Source organism: Bos indicus, chromosome X (assembly GCF_029378745.1).
Source record: "Bos indicus isolate NIAB-ARS_2022 breed Sahiwal x Tharparkar chromosome X, NIAB-ARS_B.indTharparkar_mat_pri_1.0, whole genome shotgun sequence".
NCBI lineage: Eukaryota > Metazoa > Chordata > Mammalia > Artiodactyla > Bovidae > Bos > Bos indicus.
The window spans coordinates 82,430,177-82,446,227 of NC_091789.1; the positions used below are offsets into that span (position 1 = coordinate 82,430,177).

At 45.9% G+C, this 16,051-nt stretch overlaps 1 protein-coding gene across 1 annotated transcript in view; it reads right to left on the reverse strand.

Moving 5' to 3' along the window:
• Positions 1 to 15,257, reverse strand: part of SLC16A2 (solute carrier family 16 member 2) — a 132,247-nt gene extending 116,990 nt beyond the window's left edge. Inside the window, exon 1 of the mRNA XM_019956352.2 lies at positions 14,683 to 15,257. Coding sequence (XP_019811911.2) covers positions 14,683 to 15,100 — 418 coding nt within the window. The 5' untranslated portion in view covers positions 15,101 to 15,257. The remainder of the gene's footprint in view (positions 1 to 14,682) is intronic.
• Positions 15,258 to 16,051: the final 794 nt, after the last annotated feature.

The following is a 16,051-nucleotide window of genomic DNA, read 5'->3' on the forward strand; positions in this document are numbered from 1 at the left end:
AATAAATTTAAATTAAAAAAAATAAAATATGTACAAAGAAAAAAAAAAAAAGTAGAGACCTTACTTTGCTGACAAAAGTCCGTCTTGTCATAGCTATGGTTTTTTCAATTAGTCATGTATGGATGTGAGAGCTGGACAATAATAAAGGCTGAGCACCGAAGAATTGATGCTTTTGAACTGTGGTGTTGGAGAAGACTCTTGAGAGTCCCTTGGACAACAGGGAGACCAAACCATTCAGTCCTAAAGGAAATCAACCCTGAATATTCATTGGAAGGACTGATGCTCAAGCTCCAATTCTTTGGCCACCTGATGTTAAGAACCGACTCGCTGGAAAAGAGCCAGATGCTCGGAAAGATTGAAGGCAGGAGGAGAAGGGGACAATGGAGGATGAGATGGTTGGATGGCATCACCAACTCAATGGACATGACTTTGCGCAAACTCCGGCAGATGATGAAGGACAGGGAAGCCTGCCATGCTGCAGTCCATGGGGTCATGAAGAGTCAGACAATGACTGAGCGACTGAACAACAACATAAAAGGCAAAGTGGGGGATAATGTGAATTACAGGTTACCACTGTGTTTTTAATATAGGGTATACACATACATACACAATTGTTTGTACATATACAGAATATCTTTGGAAGAACACCCCAGATAACATTAGTGGCCTCTAGGGAAGGGAACAAGGTAGCTATAAGGTAATGTAGCTTCCCTGATAGCTCAGTTGGTAAAGAATCTTCCTGCAATGTAGGAGACCCCAGTTTGATTCCTGGGTCAGGAAGATCCACTGGATAAGGGATAGGCTACCCACTCCAGTATTCTTAGGCTTCCCTTGTGGCTCAGCTGGTAAAGAATCTGCCTGCAACGTGGGAGACCTGGGTTCAATCCCTGAGTTTGGAAGACCCCCTGGAGAAGGGAAAGGCTACCCACTCCAGTATTCAGGCCTGGAGAATTCCATGGACTGTATAGTCCATGGGGTTGCAGAGAGTTGGACACAACTGAGTGACTTTCACTTTTAAGATAATGTAGCAGGGAGACTTTTCACCATCCCACCTCTTGAATTTTGTCTCATATTAAGTAAATGAAATTACACCTATTACAACACAATACAGTCTCTTTATGCAACATAGTGCCTGTGGATTGACTTTAGAAAAGTTCAGGGAGACATAAAGTAGGCAGTATGCCAGTGATCGAACTGAGGAACTCCCAAGGTGCCAGGAGCATTACTTCTTACACCCATCCCCAACTACTCTTATAAACCAACCTTGACTACAATCATCTACCTGTAATACTGACTGAGGTTACATCTTTCCAGATGTCAGTTCTCCTATAAAATGGGAACCAGATAGATAGGAATGGGTAGTCTCTAAAATGCCTTTCAACTCACATGTTTAAATAACTGAAAATCAAGATGGTAAGTCTTGGTATATTTGAAATCTTGTCTCAAAGAAGGACTTGAGAATTTAGTATTGTTGTTTACAACAACAACAACAAAAGAGAAATATTTTCATCATGAGATGGTATAAATATTTGTCTACTAAATGGTCTTAATGGAAGTTCCTAAGTAGTTACTGAAATGCTGCTCAAAACTGCTATTGCAGGCCTCTTCCAGGCTTCTGGCCTTCTGTGGCCTCTGTTCTCTGGGGCTATCCTGTTTAGAACATAAGGAAATTGGCCCACTCAAAAACTGAATACAAAGGAGCAAGGTCCCTTCTTTGCTTAATGTCCCCTGGCCCAGACCTTCTGACCCTAAATATCCCTTTCCTTCTTTTCACTACCTGCAGGAGAACAGAGGCTCTGTGAGAGACCCTCGGGAGGAAATGACACCCTAACTCCACCCACCATCTGCCCCCAATGGCTAGTAATCCTTATTAAAAAAAAAAAAGAAAAAGAAAAAAGTCAGTCCTTGACTCAAAGGGAGGTTTGTGAGCTCCTGCCAAGAGCTGTAAATATTTCAACATGCCTTGTTTCCTTGAATGTATATGGCCTGGGATCTGGCCCCTCCTCTCCCTGGGCTCCTAGAGAACTAAGGAACAAAGGAAACATGGCCAGTGGCCAATCCTTAGCTATGAGACACCCGGGTAAAATTGCAGAAGAATACAGACAGGAGACGGAGACAAGATGGAGTGGGGAGGGATTGATTCCTCTTCCAGAAATATTTAGAGAAAGGTGTAACAACTCACTTTCTAGGAGCTGGAAAAGGCTACTGGATGATGATGATGATGAATGATAATAATAATACCAACCTCTTCACAACTGACAAATACCACTCACATACAGAATCTCATATGCTCCTTCACAGTCTTATAAAAGTAAATACTATCAATCTCACTATGAAGATGAGAACACCGAAGCCTTGAAAGTTTATGTGGCATTCAGGGTAACCAACTGAAAAGAGACAGTTTCTCTGGCCCTTTTTTGGACCCAATGACCTGTGACTCTAGGTAGAGTAAAATGAGTGGTTAGAAGAGTATACCACATATCACAAGACTGTCAGACTTTTGTTTACTAAGTCCTTTCATGGTCATCTCATATATCCCTTAATCATAAGGATGCCCGGAGGCTAAAGGAATGGAAAACTCTGTAGTAGTCATTCTTGGTACCTGGCCCCTCTCATCTTTAGATGTATTAAATGATATCTGGATTCATACTCCCTAGGTTCAAATATTGGCTCTGCCATTATTTGCTATATGAGCTGAAGCAAGCTACTTAATTTCTATGCATCTGTCTCTATCTGTGAAATGGAGGAAATAATAGTACCTACCTCATAGAGTTGCTCAGAATTGAAATGAGTTGTACATGTAAAGTGCTTAATATAATGTCTAGCACAGAATTGGGCTTCCCCTGTGGCTCAGCTGGCAAAGAATCCGCCTGCATTGTGGGAGACCTGGGTTCGGTCCCTGGGCTGGGGAGAAGGGAAGGGCTACCCACTCCAATATTCTGGCTGGAGAATTCCTTGGACTGCATAGTCCATGGGGTCTCAAAGAAGCACAGAATTAATTGATAAATGCTAAATAAAAGTTATCAATTACTATTATTATTATTATCAGGGTGCTTGATGGGACAAGCTAAATGTCAAAGAAATTTCACACTGTGAAAGAGCAGATACCACTAGGCTGTGTGCTTTGTTACTTTTTCCCCTGTAAGAAAGGTTTATAGGGAGTCATCTCCATACTTATACCCAGTCCTCTTGGAATCAGTGGCAACCACACATGAAGGGCATGAGTGGTGAACAGAAGAAGAGTTCTTTTCCTTGTAAGAAGCTCAGTAACCTAAACAAATGACTAAAATTGTGACCTGAATCTCATAGGCATCATATTCTAAGCAACTGTGCTAATTGGCCCAGACAGATATCACACACCCAGCTATACACACGTACCCACAGGTCTGGACACATGGGCACATGCACATACCCTTCTAGCCTGGGTAAGAAGGTGGTAAGAGCCACAGGATAAGTTAGACAAGAGATTCTGTGGGGACTGCTGGTTTAGTGACATTTCCTTTTTTCCCTTCAGTTGCAGGGAAGCAACTAACCTGGGAGTTTCATTTCCTCCCTCTCCATCTCACTAAAAGCACTTTAAAGTCTAGTGTGTTTGTCTCATCCCTCCTCCAACTCCTCTACAATCAATTCTGCAGTATCTTTTTTTTTTTTTTTTTGGCAAGAAGAGAGATTAATAGGGGATCAAAATAGAGTGGAGATTTCTATTTTATTCAGAACCCCTCAGGCTACTAAAAACCAATCTGAAGTCTCTAGAAGTTCAGTAGGCTCAGTAATTGAGGGACAATGATAGTGCAGATTTGAAGAGAAAGGGTGCAACTGATCAGGACATTTGTTGAATACTATTGAGTAAGACCTGCTACAATACTATCTCTTTGACTGGGGTCCCAGGGCTGTGAATCTTACTGCAAAAATCCAGAGGCGATAGCTTCTACACTCTTGAGTGTTCCATAGGAAGTCGCTCTTCCCTCAGAAAGTGGAGAGTAAGAGAGAGGGGAAAGGGGGAAAGAGACACTTCCACAGGGTGTGTGGGAATGGGCCTGAGATCCAGTCTGGAGTAAGGACTATACAACATCTGAAACCCTAGTTGTTCCTCTAACTGAGTGAGGGAAAGAAAGAAGAAAGAACAATACTAGGAGCAAAAGGATGGCATATCAAACATAGGTATTACAAATGCCCTATGAAAATAGGAGGAGCCAAGAAAATATATGGTTGGGATAGCCATTTTTATCCCTTCTTCTACCAACCCCAGAAAAAGCAAACAAGAAAACAGAGAAGGGCAAGACTACTAGGGTGAAAAAGCATGTACTTCCTCAAGCCACCCAAGCAGGCCACATTCTCCACCCACAGATAAGTGTCAAGTGATTTCATATTAGTAATCGCAATACCTCGACTTCAAGGCAAATGATTAAACATCCCTAGGCTTAGCCCTCTCTCACCCTTAAAATGGGAGAGGGCTGGAGTATCCTAAACCCTCTTCCCAATAACTTTTGAATGGGATGCAGGATAAGGGGAGGATGGAAGCAGAAAGAAACTTATATAAATGTTTCCAAGCACTACTATAGGGGAGTTGCAAAGAATCCATGCCAAGAGGTACAATCTAGGCTGACCATATTCTCTCCATCACTCCTCCTTAACAGTCTGGGCCCTTTGTACTAGTCTCACACAAACCCTACAGAAGCTTCTGTTACATTAAAACCTAATTCCATAAGCAGACAAGAAAAGACTTTTTCAGGCAGAATACTCATAATCCATGGCTTGAGGTGTAGAGTACGTGTATGTGTATGTGTGTGTATGCATGAACATTTTATGAAAAAAGTGTTTTCTCTAAGGTTTACTCATTCAGTCCCAGGTGAGACAGTTCCTTTCAAAATAGGAAATCCCACTCCATCTTTCACACAATATGAAAAGAGTAAATGATTCTTTTTTTTTTTTTCCAAAATGCAAAACAGGACTTCCCTGGTGGTCTGGTGGTTAAGAAGCTGGAGGCCAATGCAGGGGACACAGGTTTGATCCCTGGTCTGGGAAGGTCCCACATGCCCCGAGGCCACTAAGCCTGAGCTGCAACTGCTGAGCCCATGGGCCTAGAGTCTGTCTTTCACAACAAAAGAAGCCACCACAATGAGAAGCCCACGCAGCGCAACTAGAGAAAGCCCTGGCATAGCAACAGAGACCCAGCACAGTCAAAAACAAGATCTTAAAAAATGCAACAAAACAAAAAGATGCTGATGGGAAAAGTGGCACACTCTCCCGGGAAACTGGTCTGCTCAAAATGTACAGATGACATCCTTTATATGTTTCTGCAAATGCTGACAGTCCATCTGCTTATTTACTCTTCATGGCACTGGAGGAAATATTTCCAAAGCAAGTATAAATTCAGAAAAAAGAAAAGAGAGAGCTCTGTGCCTGCTACTTCAGTAGTCACTCTCAGTAAACCCTGAGTGAAACTGAAGTTGCTCAGAAATTGGGAATAATGAATATGGCCTTCTCTAGGATGACAAGCAGCAGCTCTCACACACCCAGTACCAGGCAGCAGCCCTTAGCTAGCTATAAGGATGCCCTGTCTGAAGTCCCCTAAAGGAAACCACTTTATTGAATTTATAAATCTTGGTTTTCTCTTCTATCCTGAAGTAACAGCAAACCAAGGTCACACTAACCATGCATTTCTGAGAAATGAGAATGAGCTGCAGAAAATTAAGTTTCAGGAGAGGGGTCCAAACTGAGGCTTAAGGGAATGCTTTCAGTTTAATGCTTTATAGGAATAGGCTCAAATGCTGGGAAACAGCAGCATACAGAACCACTCTGCTGGCCTGCAGCAGGCCAAGTTGAGAGAATTCTTTTGGAGGTCCAATTCTTTGCTAAGCAAGACATTCTGGGGGAAGTAGTTGTGAATCTGAAGTTACCATTACATACTGTGTTTTTTTAAGTGGGTCTTTTCAACCAATATTGGTACATATGAGTAGCATATGTACATACAACATGGAGAAATGCTGTCTGTATAGCTTTTCTTTGCTTTCCCAATCTCCTCCCAACACATTCAAATCCCCATTCAGGAAGATTAGCGTATTTCCATTTGTTTGAATGAGTCAAAATTTATGCCAAGTGAATAGTAAAGAATAAAATATCATATAATTTTAGAAGGATAGAACAGAAGAGCTAAGAAGTTCATCTAGTATTCATCTAGTCAAACCCTTTCACTTTACAACTAGATAAACTGAAGTACAGAGAGGTAAAGTGACTGCTCAAAGTCACAGAGCAAGTCAGGGGCACAAGTTATCTAACTCCTAGTCACTGCCCAGCTAGTATTACTGAGATCACCAATCCATTAGGATCCAGATTTAGACTTAGAATGAGCACTTGAGGTCACAAGCCAGGGATCTAACTTCAATTAGCCACTCCAGCTCAAACAAGCACCCCCCGGTTGGCTTCCAAATACCCCCAACCTCTCTTCCTCATCCCCTCCAGTATGAGTCAGGGTCTCAGTTTGGGACCCAGTTTGATTGGAGAGGAGTCAGAGGATTGGCTTGAAAGATGTCTGGCCCTGTGTCCCAAAGCTCCATAGCAGGCTCTGAGCCAACCTTCTATGGCTGACCAAGGTTGGTTCTCTGAGCCAACCTCTGTCTTCTATGGACAGTAGGCAAAGGCCTTCAGCCAAAGGCAGGACATTGGCATATTTGCTCGAAAGATACCTGGCTTCCAAAGTCAGCAATTTAGTGGTCATCCCAGTGAGACACTGAACTAAGCAATGAAAGCTTCTAAAACAAGGAAGAGAAAGATAGCCTAAATTGCCCCTGGTCTCACCTATCTTTGGGACTCTTTGCTCAAAGACAGAATGTATCATTTATCCCATGGCTAGAAATTCTGTCTCCATCAGAGTGACCCATGAGCATGAACTATCTTGTACCCAATAATGAACCTTCCTGACCATTATTACCCCTTTCTCTGGGTGGTGAGAGACATCCCCCCACCCCTACCTGGGAGACTACAAGGGTCATGCTTATAAACTGCCAAGGAAAAGATGCCTCCCATCATGTTTTATGACTAGTGCTAGACTGGAAGTCAAGGTGGAAAGTACAGGGTGCTGAGCTTACTCTAGGGCATGTCCAAAAAGACCTAAGCTTGGAGCCAGTGTTAACAACTCTGACTTGTTCTGCCTTGTCTTCTGGACCCCCAACCCTAACCTGCCTCTGATCAAACTCATTTAGGGTTCCAATAATGATCTGAGGCCTGCAACCAATGCTACCTTGCTCTTTCTTTCCCCCCAAAGTCTCCATTCTCATATCAGGTGGGCATTATAGACTTCCATCAAATTGTTGGGTTGCCCCTGTCTTCTATGCTGCTTGGTCTGGGTTAGGGGAACTCACAAATTTCCCACAAGCTCTACAAAAAGTATAGGCTCATTTCTCTCTTGATCTTTTCCTTTTTCCCCTAAACCAGACCTTGGTCACTTGCCTTTATGTCAAGGACTTTTTGCCTGCTGGTCCTCCCAGGCTTAGGACCCAGGGAAAGCTGGTTTCCTTTTCAAAATAGGTGAAGAGAAAGGACAAGATACACTGCCACCACAGAACTGTAGGCACCACAGAGTTCACAAAGACTGGACATTGCATGCTCTAGAATGCCCTGAATTCCACTTTCCTTACACTTTCTATGACTTTTTCCCATGCCCAGAGACCACTATGATGTGCAGTTAGCCCCTAAACATCAAAACAACCTTTTTTGGAGGGCACCTTCATAATAGTCCCAATGATCTGCAGAACCTTAGGCCCATTAAACCAATCAGCACAGCTTTAGGGCTGTGAAGATATTCAGTTCAGTTCAGCTCAGTCGCACAGTCATGTCTGACTCTTTATGACCCAATGGACTACAGTATACCAGGCCTCTCTGTACATTACCAACTCCCTAAGTTTACTCAAATTCATGTCCATTGAGTCGGTGATGCCATCCAACCATCTCATCTGCTGCCGTCCCCTTCTCCTCCTACCTTCAATCTTTCCAAGCATCAGGGTATTTACAAATGAGTCAGCTCTTCACATCAGGTGGCCAAAGTATTGGAGTTTCAGCTTCAACATAGGTCCTTCCAATGAATATTCAAGACTGATTTCCTTTAGGATGGACTGGTTGTATCTCCTTGCAGTCCAAGGGACTCTCAAGAGTCTTCTCCAACACCACAGTTCAAAAGCATCAATTCTTCGGTGCTCAGTTTTCTTTATAGTCCAACACTCATATCCATACATGACTGCTGGAAAAACCATAGCCTTGACTAGACAGACCTTTGTTGGCAAAGGAATATCTCTGCTTTTTAATATGCTGTCTAGTTTGGTCATAACTTTCCTTCCAAGGAGTAAGCGTCTTTTAATTTCATGTCTGCAGTCACAATCTGCAGTGATTTTGGAGCCAAAATATATAAGGTCTGCCACTATTCCCCATCTATTTGCCATGAAGTGATGGGACTAGATGCCATGATCTTAGTTTTCTGAATGTTGAGCTTTAAGCCAACTTTTTAACTCTCCTCTTCACTCTCACTCTACTCTGGTTCCAAATAGGAAAGGGAGTACATCAAGGCTGTATATTGTCACCCTGCTTATTTAACTTATATTCAGAGTACATCATGAGAAATGCTGGGCTGGAGGAAGCACAAGCTGGAATCAAGATTGCTGGGAGAAATATCAATAACCTTAGATATGCAGATGATACCACCCTTATGGCAGAAAGTGAAGAACGAAAGAGCCTCTTGATGAAAATGAAAGAGGAGAGTGAAAAAGTTGGCTTGAAACTCAATGTTCAGAAAACTAAGATCATGGCATCCAGTCCCATCACTTCATGGCAAATAGATGGGAAAACAGTGGAAACAGTGACAGACTTTATTATTCTGGGCTCCAAAATCACTGCAGATGGTGATTGCAGCCTTAAAATTAAAAGACGCTCACTCATTGGAAGGAAAGTTATGACCAACCTAGACAGCATATTAGAAGCAGAGACATTACTTTGCCAACAAAGGTCTGTCTAGTCAAGGCTATGGTTTTTCCTGTGGTCATGTATGGATGTGAGAGTTGGACTATAAAGAAAGCTGAGCACTGAAGAATTGATGCATTTGAACTGTGGTGTTGGAAAAGACTCTTGAGAGTCCCTTGGACTGCAAGGAAATCCAACCAGTCCATCCTCAAAGAGATCAGTCCTGGGTGTTCATTGGGAGGACTGATGGTGAAGCTGAAACTCCAATACTTTAGTCACCTGATGTGAAGAGCTGACTCATTTGAAAAGACCCTGATGCTGGGAAATATTGAGGGCAGGAGGAGAAGGGGACAACAGAGGATGAGATGGTTGGATGGCATCACTAACTCAATGGACATGGGTTTGGGTGGACTCCGGGTGTTGATGATGGACAGGGAGACCTGGCATGCTGTGGCTCATGGGGTCACAAAGAGTCGGACACGACTGAGTGACTGAACTGAACTGAACTGAACTGGACTCTGCATATAAGTTAAATAAACAGGGTGACAATATATAGCCTTGACGTACTCCTTTTCCTATTTGGAACCAGTCTGTTGTTCCACGTCCAGTTCTAACTGTTACTTCCTGGCCCTGCTTACAGATTTCTCAAGAGGCAGGTCAGGTAGTCTGGTATTCCCATCTCTTTCAGAATTTTCCAGTTTATTGTGATCCACACAGCCAAAGGCTTTGGCATAGTCAATAAAGCAGAAATAGATGTGTTTCTGGAACTCTCTTGCTTTTTCAATGATCCAATAGATGTTGGCAATTTGATCTCTGGTTCCTCTGCCTTTTGTAAAACCAGCTTGAACATCAGGAAGTTCACAGTTCATGTATTGCTGAAGCCTGGCTTGGAGAATTTTGAGCACTACTTTACTAGCGTGTGAGATGAGTGCAATTGTGCGGTAGTTTGAGCATTCTTTGGCATTGCCTTTCTTTGGGATTGGAATGAAAACGGACCTTTTCCAGTCCTGTGGCCACTGCTGAGTTTTCCAAATTTACTGGCATATTGAGTGCAGCACTTTCACAGCATCATCTTTCAGGATTTGAAATAGTTCAACTGGAATTCCATCACTCCACTAGCTTTGTTCGTAGTGATGTTTTCTAAGGCCCACTTGACTTCACATTCCAAGATGTCTGGCTCTAGGTGAGTGATGAAACCACTGTGATTATCTGGGTCATGAAGATCTTTTCTGTACAGTTTTCTGTGTATTCTTGCCACCTCTTCTTAATATCTTCTGCTTCTGTTAGGTTCATACCATTTTTGTCCTTTATTGAGCCCATCTTTGCATGAAATGTTCCCTTGGTATCTCTAATTTTCTTGAAGAGATCTCTAGTCTTTCCTATTATACTGCTTTCCTCTATTTCTTTGCATTGATTGCTGAGGAAGGCTTTCTTATCTCTCCTTGTTATTCTTTGGAACTCTGCATTCAAATGGGTATATCTTTCCTTTTCTCCTTTGCTTTTCACTTCTCTTCTTTTCTCAGCTATTTGTAAGGCCTCCTTATACAGTCATTTTGCTTTTTTCCATTTCTTCTTCTTGGGGATGGTCTTGATTCCTGTCTCCTGTACAATGTCACGAACCTCTGTCCATAGTTCATCAGGCATTCTGTCTATCAGATCTAGTCCCTTAAATCTATTTTTCACTTCCACTGTATAATCGTAATGGATTTTATTTAGGTCATACATGAATGGTCTAGTGGTTTTCTTTACTTTCTTCAGTGTAAGTCTGAATTTGGCAATAAGGAGTTCATGATCTGAGCCAGTCAGCTCCTGGTCTTGTTTTTGCTGACTTTATAGAGCTTCTCCATCTTTGACTGCAAAGAACATAATCAATCTGATTTCGTGTAGGCCATCTGGTGATGTCTATGTATTGAGTCTTCTCTTGTGTTGCTGGAAGAGGGTTTTTGCTATGACCAGTGTGTTCTTTTGGCAAAACTCTATTAGCCTTTGCCCTGCTTCATTCTGTACTCCAAGGCCAAATTTGCCTGTTCCTCCAGGTGTTTCTTGACTTCCTACTTTTGCATTCCAGTCCCCTATAATGAAAAGGACATCTTTTTTGAGTGTTAGTTCTAAAAGGTCTTGGAGGTCTTCCTAGAACCGTTCAACTTTAGCTTCTTCAGCATTACTGGTTGGGCATAGACTTGGATTACCATGATATTGAATGGTTTGCCTTGGAAATGATCAGAGATCATTCTGTCATTTTTGAGATTGCACCTAAGTACTGCATTTCAGATTCTTTTCTTGACTATAATGGCTACTCCATTTCTTCTAAGGGATTCTTGCCCACAGTAGTAGATATAATGGTCATCTGAGTTAAATTCACCCATTCCAGTCCATTTTAGTTTGCTGATTCCTAAAATGTTGATGTTCACTCTTGCCATCTCCAGTTTGACCACTTCCAATTTACCTTGATTCATGGACCTAACATTCCAGGTTCCTATGCAATATTGCTCTTTACTGCATTGGACCTTGCTTCCATCACCAGTCACATCCACAACAGGGTGTTGTTTTTGCTTTGGCTCCATTTCTTAATTCTTTCTGGAGTTATTCCTCCACTGACCTCCAGTAGCATATTGGGCACCTAACAATATGGGGTTAGGTGGAGTTCAATATGGGGAGTTCATCTTTCAGTGTCCTATCTTTTTGCCTTTTCATACTATTCATGGGGTTCTCAAGGCAAGAATACTGAAGTGGTTTGCCATTCCCTTCTCCAGTGGACCACATTTTGTCAGAACTCTCCACCATGATCCATCTGTCTTGGGTGGCCCTACATGGCATGGCTCATAGTTTCATTGAGTTAGACAAGGCTGTGGTCCATATGATTAGATTGATTAGTTTTCTGTGATTGTGGTTTTCAGTCTGTCTGCCCTCTGATGGAGAAAGATAAGAGGTTTATGGAAGCTTCCTGATGGTAGAGACTGACTGAGGGGGAAACTGGGTCTTGTTCTGATGGGCGGGGCCATAGGCCTAGCCAAAGAGAATTTGGGCTGTGGGGGTGCTTCCAAATATTTAATTCATAGATTTCTAGAGATGGAATGCATGTCAGACATTAATAGAAATAGACAATGCACTAACCTGCTTGATTGTATGGGTGTACATTCCATGTTCCCCAGAATGGCTATTAGGCAAACACTGACTAACAAAGATCTCAGCAAGCTTCTACTGGCTTCTTCTATCCCTTTGAGACACCAGTAACGTGGCACAGGTAGCTGAGAAATTCTGAGTAAACTGCAGAAAGTGTAGGGAGGCAGAGACATATTTGGAATCTCAGGACCTAAATGGCTGCTTGGGAAAGTTGAGGGGCTCAAGAAGGGTAGTGGTGAGGATAAGATTTTCTAGGAACTAAGGAAAGTAGTGGGGGGCTCCTGACATTTTAAAAATAAAAACTGAGGTGCTCCCCAGAGCCTCCAGTATCAAAAATAATTTTCATGAATTCAAGACACACACAGCAAGGACCCAAGCCAAAGTAGTTTGAGACCCTAGGGATATACCAAATTCCTTTCCATCCTTTCCTGACCCATACTCACCATAATTTAAACAAGTAACCCCAGCCCCTCAATGGACCTAGTCTGTGTCAGAGTACACACCAGCCACACCTCTGTACAGCTCACTGCCACCCCCACTTCCCAGTTTCACTGTGAGGTCTTGACCGGAAAGTCACAGCCAGCCCTCCCCCTGAGTCCCCTATGATCACCTACTTTGAAGTTTGTTCCCCAGCAGTGAACCTCTTCCTGGTAAAATAGTGGTTTTTCCAAGTTTTATTTCACATTCCCAAGGCCCCTGCTCTAGGCCTGCTCACTCACATGAATGCCAGGGTCTAACTTCAGCCCATTCCCCACGACCTCGCGTGAAGTTTTCCACAGACTTTACCACTGACCTAAAAGGCCAACAGCCCGTCTTTAAACACAGGGCAGTGTTCAGCAGGTGCCCTAAAAGGTAATCTAGGCAAAAGCCAGAGACCCTACCTTGGCTGCCTTCCCAAGAGCCCCTGAACTGCATCAAAGCAAGGAAAATGTAGTCCCAGGGGTGAGTGTGGTAGTGACCTTCTGCCCAGATGTTCCACACAGTCAGGAACCCCCTCCACTCAGGCATCAATGCAGCCTGGGAAGTCCTGTGAGTGCTTTGTACAGCCATTCACACGCACTCAAACTTTCAAGTGGGGCCTGCACATTAGGATGCCAATGGATCACAAGTCCAGGGGCACCAAGAGTCCCAAAACCTCTTTAAAGGCAGCCCAGCAAAGCTGCAAAGTAAAAAACAAAAGAGTCCTTGATTGAGAGCAGTAGGAGAGGCTCTCCAAGGGCTCAGAGAATCCACAGGTGGATGCCCACAGAATTCAAGGTTTCTATTTACTAAATAATCCCCAGTGCTCCTCAGAGAGCAGCAGAAGTGTGTGTGTTTGGGGGTGGGGAGAGGAGGGAACCCTTCAGTCCCAAGGCAACACATTCTGAGCTGCGTTTTTAAAAGCCACGTATTCTAAGCTTTGAACTTGCGACAGGTCTAGAGTGGAGCTGTCCTGAGGAGCCACAAGAGGGAGTGAGCCTTGAGGAAGGCATCCCAAGCCCTTCAGCTCGCTCCTGAGACTCCTCATCAAAACGGCTTACGGGCTTCACCGGCGGCTTGCTGAGAAAGCCGGATGGCTACTTCAACTTCTCTGAGTCCACGGGCAGGCTCAGTGGGAGGAGCACACAATCCTGTGGTCCTGCAGCCTGCTTTGAACAGCGAGAGCTATGCCCCCAGCCCTGTTTGTCTTAGAGAAGAAGACCAAGTCAGCACCACCCGAAGGCAGGAGGGGTGGAGGCTGGCTTTCTGGCTAAAGACTAACGAGGCACCCCGCGGATAGCGAAGAGGCGCGAGGCGCCAGGGAGGGCAAGGCTGAGGTTGGAGGCGGTGCAAAGTGAGTCTCAGGGCCCAGTCTGCCAGCCGCCTCACGCCTCTCTGGAGACTGCCTCCCTGCCTGGTTTGGGGTTCAGCTCAGAGGGCACAGAGATCCGCTCGCTCCCTCAGTGTGGCAGAGGACAGCCCGCCCTGTTAGGCAGTAATCACTGCGGGCAAATAGACGCGCGCACACCCCGCCACTCGCACTTCTTCCTTCCCTTCCTCTCTCTCCAACAGATACACACGCCTGCCATGTGTTTGACTCTTCGCTCAGTCATCAGGATTCCTAAAGTGCTTTTGACAGAAAACACCTCCACTTCCTGTACAGAAACAGAGGCTGCTGCGGACATCTGAGGTACGGTATTTCTCTCAAAGTCCTCCCAACCTTCCAACTCTCTCCTCTCTCCATGGCCTCACACTTCGCCTCCCCCCTCCCCCCGAAAACAAAACAAAACAACAACAATAACAAAAACCTTTCTGCAAATATTTCCCCCCTGTACAGACGCTCAGAGTACCTTAAACAAACCCGAAGGGTGCGTCTGGATATGTACCAGAACAAAAAAGTTCATTCTTTGTGTATGATCAACGAAGGTCCCAGGTCCCACCCCCCGGGATTTCTTGCAGCTAGTCTCCACAGCCGAGGCTGCCCAGAGCCAGGCAACCCGCGCCCTAGCAGCGCCAAGGGCTAGGGGTAACTGTGATAAGTCCAAGCGGCGCACTATAGAGGGGCGCTTCGGGCCAGGAGATACGAGATCTGCAGCAGCCGAACGAACACCCTTGCCTAGAACGCCAGGTGGGGCGCGCGGGGCCGCTCACCTGCTTGGAACTCCACTTGGCGATTTTTCTCTCTTTCCTCCTGCAGCAGCATGGAGTAAAGAATCCCGAAGGAGTTCTGGATGCCGAAGATGGAGCCGTTGCACCAGGTGGCAGCGAAGACCACCATCCAGCCGAAGCCACCTTCGGGGGGCTGGAAGCCACGCGCGGTGCCGCGGGTCTCCACCGTGGGTGTAGGGTCGGGTTCGTGCATCGGCTCAGGCTCAAACTCCAGCTCCGGCAGCGGTGCAGGGTCCGGTAGGGGCTGGGGCTCCGGCTGAGGTTCTGGCTGGGGCTCGGGTGGGGGCACTGGCACTGGCTCCGGCTCCGGCTCGGGGCTACCCACCGGCTCCTGCTGTTCCTGGTCTGCCTCCCGCCAGGGCCCTTTAGCTTCCTCGCTCGCCGGGCTTTGCAGCGCCATCGCGGCTGGGGGACTGTGGCTGCTCGGGCCGGAGGAGCCGCTCTGTGGCTGGTACTTGTTTCTGCTGCTGCTGCTCCAAGCGCTGCTGCTGCTGCCTCCTCCTCCTCCCGGCTCCGCGCCCCAGCTGGCCAGCCTGTCCCGAGACAGACGGTCCCTCGAGCCCTCTACTCCTCCTCCCCCGTCCAATCCCCCTCCTCCTCTCCCCATGTCATCTCTCTCCTCCCCCTCCTCCTCCTCCTCTCCCTCCCCCTCAACCTCTTCCTCCGTCAACAGGCAGCCCTACAGCCTCGCTCTTCTCTCCAGCCCTTCCTCCTCCTCCTCACACTTGCCTACCTCCTCCTCAATTCGCCACTGCCTTCCTCAACTCCCTTTCCGAACTACTGAATCCCGTTCTCCTAGTCCAGAAGCCCAGTAGAGGGATAGTTAAAATGGAAAAACGAGAGCATAAACTATACTGTTCTCCTTCCCTCTCCTCCCTGCAGGCTCCAAACGAGCATTGATCAACCCAGAATCCCCAGGGAAGACCCCGCCTATCCTTTACTCCCACTCTCTCTCCTTCCTCACAAGTAGCCTGGAACTAGGGTCTCCCCAGGGACCCCAGGACGAGAGATGGCCCCTAAGAACCCCATCTCGCCCTCAGTAGTCCCTATGTACCCCCCCTTGGGCTTAAGGGGGACTTGGAGGACACAGCCCAGGCTCAGACAGACGGTGGGCACAGTTTTCTCGAGCTCAGGAGCTCAGCCCCCACCCACAGTCCTGCGCAACAGCCCCCCCACCCCAGTCTCTCCCCCTCCGCCCCCGCCCTTCCCGGCAAATCCCTGGCGGGGCACGGATGGGAGGAGGCGGCCCGGCAGCGAGGCCCGCCCCTCCGGGCAGTCAATCAGGGCTTTGTTTGCGCCAACCTGGAGCCCAGAGGAGCCGTAGAGGGCCGGGTCTGGGCCGGGGGCCGGG